The 11833-nt window shown below is 54.8% G+C and overlaps 1 protein-coding gene and 1 non-coding gene across 2 annotated transcripts; one reads left to right on the top strand and one right to left on the bottom strand.

Moving 5' to 3' along the window:
* Positions 1–253: 253 nt before the first annotated feature.
* Positions 254–3759, top strand: LOC123146104 (very-long-chain aldehyde decarbonylase GL1-6). Its single transcript, XM_044565688.1, has 9 exons — positions 254–447; positions 555–784; positions 901–1353; positions 1464–1848; positions 2036–2143; positions 2484–2684; positions 2803–2901; positions 2991–3173; positions 3281–3759. Exons 1-9 carry the CDS (start codon positions 388–390, stop codon positions 3473–3475), a joined length of 1914 nt encoding a protein of 637 aa, XP_044421623.1. The 5' UTR covers positions 254–387; the 3' UTR covers positions 3476–3759.
* A 7053-nt stretch (positions 3760–10812) lies between these two features.
* Positions 10813–10885, bottom strand: TRNAR-CCU (transfer RNA arginine (anticodon CCU)). The gene has a single exon. It is a non-coding gene; the product is annotated as a tRNA-Arg (tRNA).
* Between the last annotated feature and the right edge of the window lie 948 nt (positions 10886–11833).

The raw sequence follows: 11833 nt of genomic DNA, 5'->3' as shown, positions 1-11833 counted from the left end.
CACATCACGTACAAGGGACCAAAAATGCTAAACCTACGGATGGAAATTTTATGGGCCTGATTTTCACTAACCTCCCACTGATCCGCCTTAATTTCGCTGCCAGGGAAGGGAGACCCCGACGGTAAACGCTAACCCTTTCCATTGGCGATCAAGATCGGTCTTCTTTCCCTGACCGGCGGGCTGGGGTCCGGCTCCGGCCTGCACGTGTCCCCACGCACCCCGCTGCTCCGCTTCATGGTTGTTTGAGCAGTATAAATGTAAGCCAGTACCCCTCTGCCATTGCCATCTTCCACCACCATCGCGACGAGCATCTCACTCCCACAGTCGCGCAACAGAGCAGCCCTGCTGCGAAGCCGAGCTCCGGCGAGGGTCTCCAAGGAGCGAACCATGGCCTCCAAGCCCGGCCCTCTCACCCGGTGGCCATGGCACGACATGGGAAACTACAAGGTATGCCCACCCTTGCATGCATACGCATGTGTGTCAGTGCCAGTGTGTGCACACATCTCGGCCAGAGCTCGTGGTGACCACCGGCTCTGTTTTTTTGGCGCGTGCAGTACGCGCTGGTGGCGCCGTGGGCGGCGTACAGCACGTACCGGTTCGCGGCGGCGAAGGCGAGGGGCGAGGAGGGGGACCTGCTCAGCCTCTTCGTCCTCCCCACGCTGCTCTTCCGCCTGCTCTACACCCAGCTGTGGATCTCCGTGTCCCGCCACCAGACCGCCCGCTCCAAGCACCGCATCGTCAGCAAGAGCCTCGACTTCGAGCAGGTCGACCGCGAGCGCAACTGGTCAGTCACCCATCTCCTCTTCTTCTTCCTCTTCTTGACGCATGCGCGCACACGGCAATGGCGGCATGGCCATGGCCGGACACTGACGACGCAGAGGACGCACGCATGAACTGCAGGGACGACCAGATCATCCTGACGGCGCTGCTGTTCTACGTGGTGAACTGGACGGCGCCGATCGCGCAGGGCCTGCCGTGGTGGAACCCGCGGGGGCTGGTGGTGACCGCGCTCCTCCACCTCGGCCCGGTGGAGTTCCTCTACTACTGGTTCCACCGGGCGCTGCACCACCACTTCCTCTACGCGCGGTACCACTCGCACCACCACGCGTCCATCGTCACCGAGCCCGTCACCTCCGTGATCCACCCGTTCGCGGAGGAGGCCGTCTACTTCGGCCTCTTCGCCATCCCGCTCCTCTCCATGATGGCCACCGGCACCGGCTCCGTCGCCATGTCCAACGCCTACCTCATCTACATCGACTTCATGAACTACCTCGGGCACTGCAACTTCGAGCTCGTCCCCAAGCTGCTCTTTGACCTCTTCCCGCCGCTCAAGTACCTCATGTACACGCCCTCGTAAGTCAGTCGCCTTCTTCCATGACCATGCATGCACGAGCTTGTCAGTCTCCATGGAATCGTTGGAGGTTTTGGCCGATTTTCATGGCGGATTTGGATCGGTGGAGCAGGTTCCACTCGCTGCACCACACGCAGTTCAGGACCAACTACTCGCTGTTCGTGCCCTTCTACGACTACCTGTACGGCACCATGGACAAGACGAGCGACGACCTGTACGAGCGCACGCTGCACGGCCGGGAGGAGGCCCCCGACGTCGTCCACCTCACCCACCTCACCACGCCGGGCTCCCTCCTCCACCTCCGCCTCGGCTTCGCCTCCCTCGCCTCCGCGCCGCTCCGCTCGTCCTCCTCGGCGGCGGCATCGGCGCTGGCGATGGTGGAGCGGCCTCTCGCCGCGCTGGCCTCGGTGTTTGGCAGGACGGCGTTCCGGTGCGAGGCCAACAGGATGGGCAATCTCAGCACCGAGACATGGGTCGTCCCGAGATACACCTCCCAGGTACCAGCAACAGCGACAGAACAAACAACGACGTTGACAGCAATTCATTCCTTAATTCCTCCGATTATTTCTCGGTTCAAATACTATTTTCAAAGAATTCATCATATTTTTTTGACGGGTCAGGAAGAATTCAATGTTGTTTGTTGGGACGGATGTGTGAACTTGAATTTTTAATTTATTTGTGCAGTACACGTCGAAGAAGGATGCGCACGCGGTGAGCCGGGTGGTGGAGCGGGCGGTGGCGGACGCCGAGGCGAGCGGCGCCGCAGTGCTCACGCTGGGACTGCTGAATCAGGCAAGCTAGCTAGCAGATGAACCCCTTGAATGCGCACTGCAAACTGCATTCATTTCGTTGGAGCCATTGATGAATTTATTTACTTACAAGCAGCACTGCGCTAGTAGATTCAATGCGTGATGCAGACAGTAGGTGCGCGGCGCAGCAGCGCCATGAATACATGCAGAGTACTTACTGCACTTTTGGATCTTCAGACTAGACAGCACTCATACTGTAGTAGTATTTTCTGGAAAGAAAGAACATAGTTAGTGCCTGGGAAGTTAATTGATCGATTGAGATTGGCAGGCGGTAATTGATGAAGTTACTGACATGGCATGGCATCGATGGAGTATGTGTGCAGGGGTACGAGCTGAACCGGAACGGGGAGCTGTACGTGATCAGGAAGCCTGAAATCAAAACGAAGATCGTCGACGGCACCAGCCTCGCCGTCGCCGCCGTGCTCCACATGGTCCCGCGCGGCGCCAGGGACGTGCTCCTCCTGGGGAAGGAGTGCAAGGTCGTGGCCGTGCTGGCCCAGGCCCTCTGCGAACGAAACATTCAGGTACAGCACAACACTGTTCTGAAGAACAAGAGCAACCTGACAACAGGAATCTACATCTGTTGCTCGATGGATTCAGTCATGGATGATTGATTGATTTGTTCGTGATCGTATCGAACAGGTTCGGGTGGTGGACGCGGATCTGCACGAGGCGCTGAGGCAGCAGATTAGCCCGGAGCTGCGGGGCCGCCTGGCTCTGTCCTGCAGCTACAGCAGCAAGGTACACGAGCTGCAGATCTTGCAACTGCAGGAAAATTACTGCTGTTTTTGGACTTGGACGCCGCAACTCAGACGTGAAACGGGTTGCAGGTGTGGCTGGTCGGCGATGGACTGACGGAGCGGGAGCAGGAGAAGGCGACGCCGGGCACCCACTTCGTGCCCTACTCCCAGTTCCCGGTCACCGGCGGCGGCGACGCCCGCGCTGACTGCGTGTACCACAGCACGCCGGCGCTCGTGGCGCCGGAGTCGTACGAGAACCTCCACGCCTGCGAGGTAACAACCATAGATCCAACATTTGTGTCCGTGGCTCCATGCCACTGTGTGTGCACTGTGCACGCACCGTGCTGATGTCGCGTGGCTGTTCTTGTTTGTGTGCGCAGAACTGGCTGCCGAGGCGGGTGATGAGCGCGTGGCGCGCGGCGGGGATCGTGCACGCGCTGGAGAGGTGGCCCGGGCACGAGTGCGGCGACGCGGTCACCGGCGTCGACAAGGCGTGGCGCGCCGCCCTGGCGCACGGCTTCCGCCCCTACGACGCCGTCGCCGAGCCAGGCCAAACGCCCGCTGATGCCAACTGAAGTTAATGAACCGACCGATCGCCGCCGCTCTGGAACCAGATGTAGTACCACTATCGTGTCTCTCTCTAGTGAGACGATGCTCTGCTGCATGCCAGTAGTGATCTTCTTGGATGGTATCCCCCTACGTGTTCTGTCGTGGCCACAATAATCCTCTCGCCTTGCACCGTGGTATATAGTGCTACTACTACTTACTATTAGCAAAAAATGTTACGTTCTGTCTGCCATCATCACGAGCTTCGGCTAATGAACACGATTATGAATGAGATCGAGCTTTCTGTTCGCCACTGAAGCGCAGATTGCAGAACGGAGAATAGTGAAGTGCTCAGATGGACCGGCTCGCTTAGTACAGTCTCTCTCAGTACTACCATGTGTCAGCCACTCAGCCTCACGAGATTCGCCCGATGAACGCTGTCATCGGATCTTTCTGTTGGTAAACATCGGCTTTATTAGGAGCGTATGAAAACTAGATGAAAAAGACACACACGCGGGCTCTATTAGTACAGTCTCTTAGTGACGACGATGCTTTAATAAACTCTCAGTATTACCATGTGTCAGCCACTCAGCCTGACGAGGTTCAGCTGATGGACGTTGTCATCAGATCTTTTCTGCTGGTGAACGTCGGCTTTATTAGGAGCGTACGAAAACTTGATGAGAAAAACACACACCGGGCTCGCTTAGTACAAAACTTGATGAGAAAGACAGACACATCGGCTCGCTTAGTACAGTCTGTCGGTGAAGTGATGACGACGAAAACTGGATGAGAAAGACACACACACACACACACCGTCTCGCTTACTACAGTCTCTCAATCCTACCATGTGTCAGCCACTCGGCCTGAGGAGGTTCAGCTGATGAACGATGTCATCCGATCTTTCTGCTGGTGAACGTCGGCTTATTAGGAGCGTACGAAAACTTGATGAGAAAGACACACACCGGCTGGCTTAGTACAGTCTCTCGGTGACGACGACGAAAACTTGATGAGAAAGACACACACACACACAGAGACACCGTCTCGCTTACTACTGTCTCTCAATGACGACGATGCTTTAATAAACTCATCATAGTACTACCATGTGTCAGCCACTCAGCCTGAGCTGATGAACGATGTCATCAGATCTTTCTGCTGGTGAACGTCGGCTTTATTAGGAGCGTACGAAAACTTGATGAAAAAGACACACACCGGCTCGCTTAGAACAGTCTCTCAGTGATGACGATGCTTTAATAAAGTCCCAGTACTACCATGTGTCAGCCACTCAGCCTGACGAGGTTCAGCTGATGGACGTTGTCATCAGATCTTTTCTGCTGGTGAACGTCGGCTTTATTAGGAGCGTACGAAAACTTGATGAGAAAAACACACACCGGGCTCGCTTAGTACAAAACTTGATGAGAAAGACAGACACATCGGCTCGCTTAGTACAGTCTGTCGGTGAAGTGATGACGACGAAAACTGGATGAGAAAGACACACACACACACACCGTCTCGCTTACTACAGTCTCTCAATCCTACCATGTGTCAGCCACTCAGCCTGAGGAGGTTCAGCTGATGAACGATGTCATCCGATCTTTCTGCTGGTGAACGTCGGCTTATTAGGAGCGTACGAAAACTTGATGAGAAAGACACACACCGGCTGGCTTAGTACAGTCTCTCGGTGACGACGACGAAAACTTGATGAGAAAGACACACACACACACACAGAGACACCGTCTCGCTTACTACTGTCTCTCAATGACGACGATGCTTTAATAAACTCATCATAGTACTACCATGTGTCAGCCACTCAGCCTGAGCTGATGAACGATGTCATCAGATCTTTCTGCTGGTGAACGTCGGCTTTATTAGGAGCGTACGAAAACTTGATGAAAAAGACACACACCGGCTCGCTTAGAACAGTCTCTCAGTGATGACGATGCTTTAATAAAGTCCCAGTACTACCATGTGTCAGCCACTCAGCCTGACGAGGTTCAGCTGATGGACGTTGTCATCAGATCTTTTCTGCTGGTGAACGTCGGCTTTATTAGGAGCGTACGAAAACTTGATGAGAAAAACACACACCGGGCTCGCTTAGTACAAAACTTGATGAGAAAGACAGACACATCGGCTCGCTTAGTACAGTCTGTCGGTGAAGTGATGACGACGAAAACTGGATGAGAAAGACACACACACACACACCGTCTCGCTTACTACAGTCTCTCAATCCTACCATGTGTCAGCCACTCAGCCTGAGGAGGTTCAGCTGATGAACGATGTCATCCGATCTTTCTGCTGGTGAACGTCGGCTTATTAGGAGCGTACGAAAACTTGATGAGAAAGACACACACCGGCTGGCTTAGTACAGTCTCTCGGTGACGACGACGAAAACTTGATGAGAAAGACACACACACACAGAGACACCGTCTCGCTTACTACTGTCTCTCAATGACGACGATGCTTTAATAAACTCATCATAGTACTACCATGTGTCAGCCACTCAGCCTGAGCTGATGAACGATGTCATCAGATCTTTCTGCTGGTGAACGTCGGCTTTATTAGGAGCGTACGAAAACTTGATGAAAAAGACACACACCGGCTCGCTTAGAACAGTCTCTCAGTGATGACGATGCTTTAATAAAGTCCCAGTACTACCATGTGTCAGCCACTCAGCCTCACGAGCTTCGGCAGATGAATGTTGTCATCAGATCTTTCTACTGGTGAACGTCGGCTTTATTAGGAGCGTACAAAAACTTGATGAGAGAGACACACACTGGCTCGGTTAGTACAGTCACACCATCTCGGTTAGTACAGTCTCTCAGTGACGATGCTTTAACAAACTCCCAGTACTATCATGTGTCAGCCACTTAGGCTGACGAGCTTCAGCCGATGAACGCTGTCATCAGATCTTGCTGGTGAACGTCGACTTTATTAGGAGCATACGAAAACTTGATGAGAAAGACACACACACCGTCTCGCTGAGTACAGTCACACCATCTCGATTAGTACAGTCTCTCAGTGATGACGATGCTTTAATAAACTCCCAGTACTATCATGTGTCGGCCACTCAGCCTGACGAGCTTCAGCCGATGAACGCTGTCATCAGATCTTTCTGCTGGTGAAGGTCGGCTTTATTAGGAGCGTACGAAAACTTGATGAGAAAGACACACACACACCATCTCGCTTAGTACACTCTCATAGTGACGATGATGCTTTAATAAACTCTCAGTACTACCATGTGTCAGCCACTCGGCCTGACGAGCTTCAGCCGATGAACGCTATCATCAGATCTTTCTGCTGGTGAACGTCGGCTTTATTAGGAGCACACGAAAACTTGATGAGCGGAGTGCGAGTGCCCCCCTGGCCCCCACGTCGCTCCCGTAGGGGCGACTCGGGCGGCGCTAACCCTAGCCGCCGCTGGGCCCCCTCCCCCCTTCTCCTCTCCCTCGCCACCACCGGAGGGGGTCGCCGGAAAGCCGCGCGTCCACCGGGGAGGGTGGTGGCGAGGATCTGTCCGCCTTGTTCGCGCAGGAGGCTTTGGAGCCGGGGCGGCGGCCTCGGGTGGTGGTGCATCGTCGTCTTCAGCCGGCGGTCGTCGCTGGTGCTGGCCGTCCCCCTTGGCCACGCGGGTGGCAAGGCGGCGACAGGTGGGGACCGTGGGGCGTGGTGGCCGCAGGGGCGCCCGCCCCGGATCTGACGCCTCCGCCCCCAACCTTTTCGGCCCCTGTCAGATCTGGCCTCCGGCTGCCCAGGTCGCCGGCGCCGCGTCTGCGGTAGGGGTGGGGGAGATGTGGGGCCTGGAGAAATCCACGGCTGGCTATGCCGGCCACGACGACGGCGACGCCTGAGGGCGCCGTCTCCTACTTGTAGGCGCCGTCAAGGTGACCCCTTTACCCCTTCTGCCTCTCTCCCCTGCTCGTGCACCGGGGTGAAAACCCAAATCCCTCAGGATTGGGCGGCAGCGACGCTCGCGGCGCCGTCACCTTCATGGAGGTGCCGCCTTCGGTGAGCATGGGGTGGGTGCAAGTAAGTCTGGTTGGTGGGCGTCAGGCGGCGACATGGTTGGAGTTGGTGGTGTCTTGGAGGTTCTTCTCCAAGTTCAGTGGCTTCCCACCATTGTTGCTCTGTCATCAGCAGCCCCACCATGCATTTTGCTTCTCCATGCATGTTGGTTCCCTCCCAGTGCCATGTTTGCCTCTGTGAAGCTCGGCGACGCGAGTTGGTGGTGCCCTGATCTGGCTTTCCGGGTGGCAATGGCGCCGGTTGTACACCTTTGCTCTTGGGAGAGCGTTTGCATCGTTCGACGGATCGGCGCCTCATGCCAGGCGAGGGGCTAGGGAGCCCCTTCGAAGATGTAGGAGGTTGTTAACGGTTCGGTCGGAGTCTATTGAGTTGTCAGCGTTACTCTCGCATGCTAGTTGGGTCTCCTCAAGGCTTGCTGGTGTCTTGGCGGGGTGGATTACACTCGGTGGAAGGCTTCATTGTCTTCAAGCTGGTCTTGTTCTTTAGTTTCTTCATCTTTGCTTGTAGATGGTAGGAAGCCTTTTAGCTGCTTGCACATCACTCTGTATCCTTTTAGCCATTTCCTTGTTTCGTCTATGTAAGTTGGCGGTTGATGTAATCCTGGCCGGTTGATGGCTTTGTTAATTCAAAGCCGGGCTCGACTTGAGCCTTCGTTCTAAAAAAAATTGATGAGCGAAAAACACCGTGGCCTCGACATTGACAGAAGTTGTTTAAACACACACACCGTGGCCTCGACATTGACAGAAGTTGTTTCTCATCCAGTGGACTCGACATTCCAAACTTTGAAAAATGCAAAAGAGAAAAAATTCACTATAGGCCCATTTACTTGCATTGGTGTTAGCTTTAGTCCCTGTGGTTACAAATACCTGCAATACGGTCATCAAACTTGCTCTAGGGGGTCATCTACGGTTCATTATACGGTTTTGTGTACGTACGCGATGAACTGGCCCGAGTCAACCGATGCCAAGTGTGCTTTGACTGCCACATGTGCCCAGCTCGCTCGAATACGTAGGGAACCAGTTTTTTTTTGCAAAAGCAGTTATTAAAAGATCGCCTCCCCACCTGGTCGGATCGAGCCACTGGTCGGGTCGGACCGAGCCACTCCCCTGCTTCTCCCTTCTCCCTTCTCCCCTGGTTCGTCGTCGCTGCCGAGGTGGTTCATCATCTCCGGCGTTGGCGAGCGGGACGGTGATCGCGTCGCGCAGGACCATGTTGCTGCTCCAGCGATGGAAACGGTAGCCTTCCCAGCCCGCCACCGCCAGCTTAGACCCCGAGAGGATGGTCAGGAACGTCTTCTCCGGCGAGGCGCCAGCAGGGACCGAAGCTGCTTCTGCTTTTGGCGGGCCGGCGGCAGAGTCCAAGGGGAAGAGCAGCCACGACAAACGCGAGTTCCGCTCCGTGCCGGCCTCGTCAGGCCGTGGCAATGAGCCTCACGCTCCACGCCATGGCAGACGATGGTCGTGTCGCGCCTCCACCCCCCTCCCCCCGGCGCTGCCCAGGCATCTGCTCCAGGCTCGCAGTACGGCCTCACCGAGACGAAGCCCCCGCTGCCGGCCATGATTGGGCCGCGCGCGGGGACGGCAAAGATCGCAACCACATAAGACATGGTGGAGCCGATGCAGTACCTGTACGTGAGAGCGTCGTCAAGGCGCACGACCTGCCCAGCATGGACCTCACCGGCGCGCTGGACCCGTACGTGGAGGTGAAGCTCGACAACTCCAAGGGCGTCACGCGGTTTCAGGCTGGAGTAGTCGCGCTCCCAGTCGCACCTCCATTGCCGTTGGTCGTTGTCGTCCACGCTGCCCCTGCCGCTGCATGGGGGTCTAGAGCGGCGGGTGCGCCGGCGGGTGCAGGTGCTGGGCGCTGAAATTGTTCAGAACCAACAATACTAATTTCTCGTGCTTGGGAATCGGAGCTGCAGAAAATCCTGAACTTAACTGAAGACTGTTAAGTCTGAATAAATTGTCGAAGTGTTGAGAACCAAAGAATGCAAATTCCTCTTGTTTGGTACTCACACAGGAAACCGAAGCAAAACCCCCTTGACGGCCTCCCATGCGTCTTTCGCGTTTGACGGGCAACGAAAGCTGCAGATTTTACGGAAGGATTAATTGTGAGGCTAGCGGATGGATGGATCAGAGAAGCTAGTGGCACACGTACGGTCTTGGCGTCGCCGAGGGCGCTGCTGGCGATGGCACAACCCGGTGTGGTGGCAGACGTTTGCCTTCTCCGGCGCCCACCTGCAGGCCAGTTAGCTCGAGGTCATCGTCATGGGCAAGGACGCGCTCCGTGACGACTTCGTCGGCCGCGCCGACAACCCCAGCCGCCGTGCTCATCGAGCAGTTCCCGGACATGGAGACCGCGGAATGCGAGCGCGTGCACGGAGTCTTCTGCGGCCTCGCCAAGCAGATCGCGTAGTGCAAGGACGCCTACGTCTGCCGCCAGTCCGACGTGCCGGAGGTGGAGGTCATCACGCAGAAGAAGCTAGAGCTCATGGACGAGTTCATCTGCGGGAGGCTCGGCGCCGAGTCGCAGCAGAGGCTGCCGCCGCCGTCACCGGAGCCGTCCAGTCCGGAGCCAGAGGTCGAGGAGTACGACATGAATGCCACCAGGGCCATTCCGGCGCCCGCGGAGCCGCCGGCTGCTGTGGAGCTGGAGCAGGATGCCGGCGAGACAGCGCAAGCTGAGCATGAGGCTCCGTTGATCACAACCAACTTGGTCGACGAGGAGACAGACTTCTTGAACTTGAAAGTGGAGTAGTGGACGCCATGTCTGTCGCCATGTCCATGGCCGAGATCTGCTCCGCGTACCCGACCTCCGGCGGCCTCTACTACTGGAGTGCCAAGCTCGCCGGCAAGGAGTGGGCGCCAAGCCCGAGACCTGCTCTGCTCGTTGCACCGCCTGGCGCGCGACCTCTCCGCGGCGAGAGGCCTGAGGCCTGCGCCGTTCTTGTGCTTCATGCCGACCGTGATGTGCACCGGTAGCCGTTGGTTCGCGCCAAGGTGACCGTCGCAAAGGGCGGCTCGCTCCTTACGCCGGTGCTGCTGCGCGACAACGGGCTGAAGAACCCGCACATCGGCAAGAACCTCCACCTTCACCCGACCGCCATGGTGGGGGGCAGGTTTATATTTCAGGCGATTTTGCAAAAAAAGCCCCTGGTTTCAATCGTATTCAGGAGGACGAGTTTGGGGACGGCGACGTGGCAGTCAGCGCCCGCGTGGCTTGAGTTGACTGAGACCAGATCAGCGAATACGTATAGCAAACCGTACAATGAACCGTAGATGACCCCTAGAACAAGTTTGATGACTGTATTTTGGGTATTTGAATTTTTCTCAATGCAAAAAGAAAACGCGCCAGGTAGGGGTCGAACCTACGGCCTTCCGCTTAGGAAACGGACGCTCTATCCACTGAGCTACAGGCGCTTGCTTGACGAATGGGTAACCATCACCACTCATAACGGGAGCACAACGATTCCATTTCTCAACGGAAACAAAGCAGGGTTCATACAGTTCTACAGTACTAAGGGAAACGACCGTCGTGTCGACCTCGCAAAATCTTACATGCACACACACAGCGGACGCGACGCAGAAAGCGCTGGCAAAACTGTTCTAGCTCGCCGCTCCGTGTCTTCATCAGCTTTGTACAGGTTCGCCGCTCCACACAGAAAGCTAATATGCACAGTAATCTTCAACCAACGAGAACACGGTCCATTTGTCATCCACCAACTCCAATCATGTGCTATCCTCAAGAACCCATGAATAAAATCAAGAACAACCAGAACTAGGGATGGTTGGGTATGAATTTAGACATGATTTTTCATCACCGGAACCTCATTATAGCCAAGGAATCACATGACTAAAATCTGTACAGCAGAAGAACGAAAATAGGCATTGCAAACATCATACCACAATAGCAGCAAGGTTGGGAATGATTTGTGGTTTTATTTCGCAAATTCCTGGAATTACAAGCCTCTCTCACATGGGCTAAATCCAACGCAGGAAGCTCTATCAAAATGTCGCAGCCGCCCAACCTTTTTCTCTAGTAGTAGCAGCGACAAAGATAGGGAAAACCTAGTAGCTCACTTTCTAAAAAAAGTTCATTGTTTAAATATTGTTTGGAGTATTGAAAAATGTTTCGGAACTTCAAAAATTATGTTTTTGAAGATCAGTTTGTAATTTAAAAAATGCTTCCATGTTCAAAATTTGTTCACAAATTCAAAAAATTCACGTTTTTAGAAATGATTCAGAAATTAACAAAATGCTCATGCTTTTCAAAAATTCTTTGAAATTTCAAAAAATCTCCATATTTTTCATAATTTGTTCAGCATTTCAAAATTTTCATTTCTTGAAAAGTTGTTCACAAATTCAAAA

This window comes from Triticum aestivum, chromosome 6D, assembly GCF_018294505.1.
Source record: "Triticum aestivum cultivar Chinese Spring chromosome 6D, IWGSC CS RefSeq v2.1, whole genome shotgun sequence".
Classification (NCBI taxonomy): Eukaryota; Viridiplantae; Streptophyta; class Magnoliopsida; order Poales; family Poaceae; genus Triticum; species Triticum aestivum.
The sequence above is the reverse complement of the archived record's forward strand: the minus strand, read 5'-3'. Positions and strand labels throughout refer to the sequence as shown.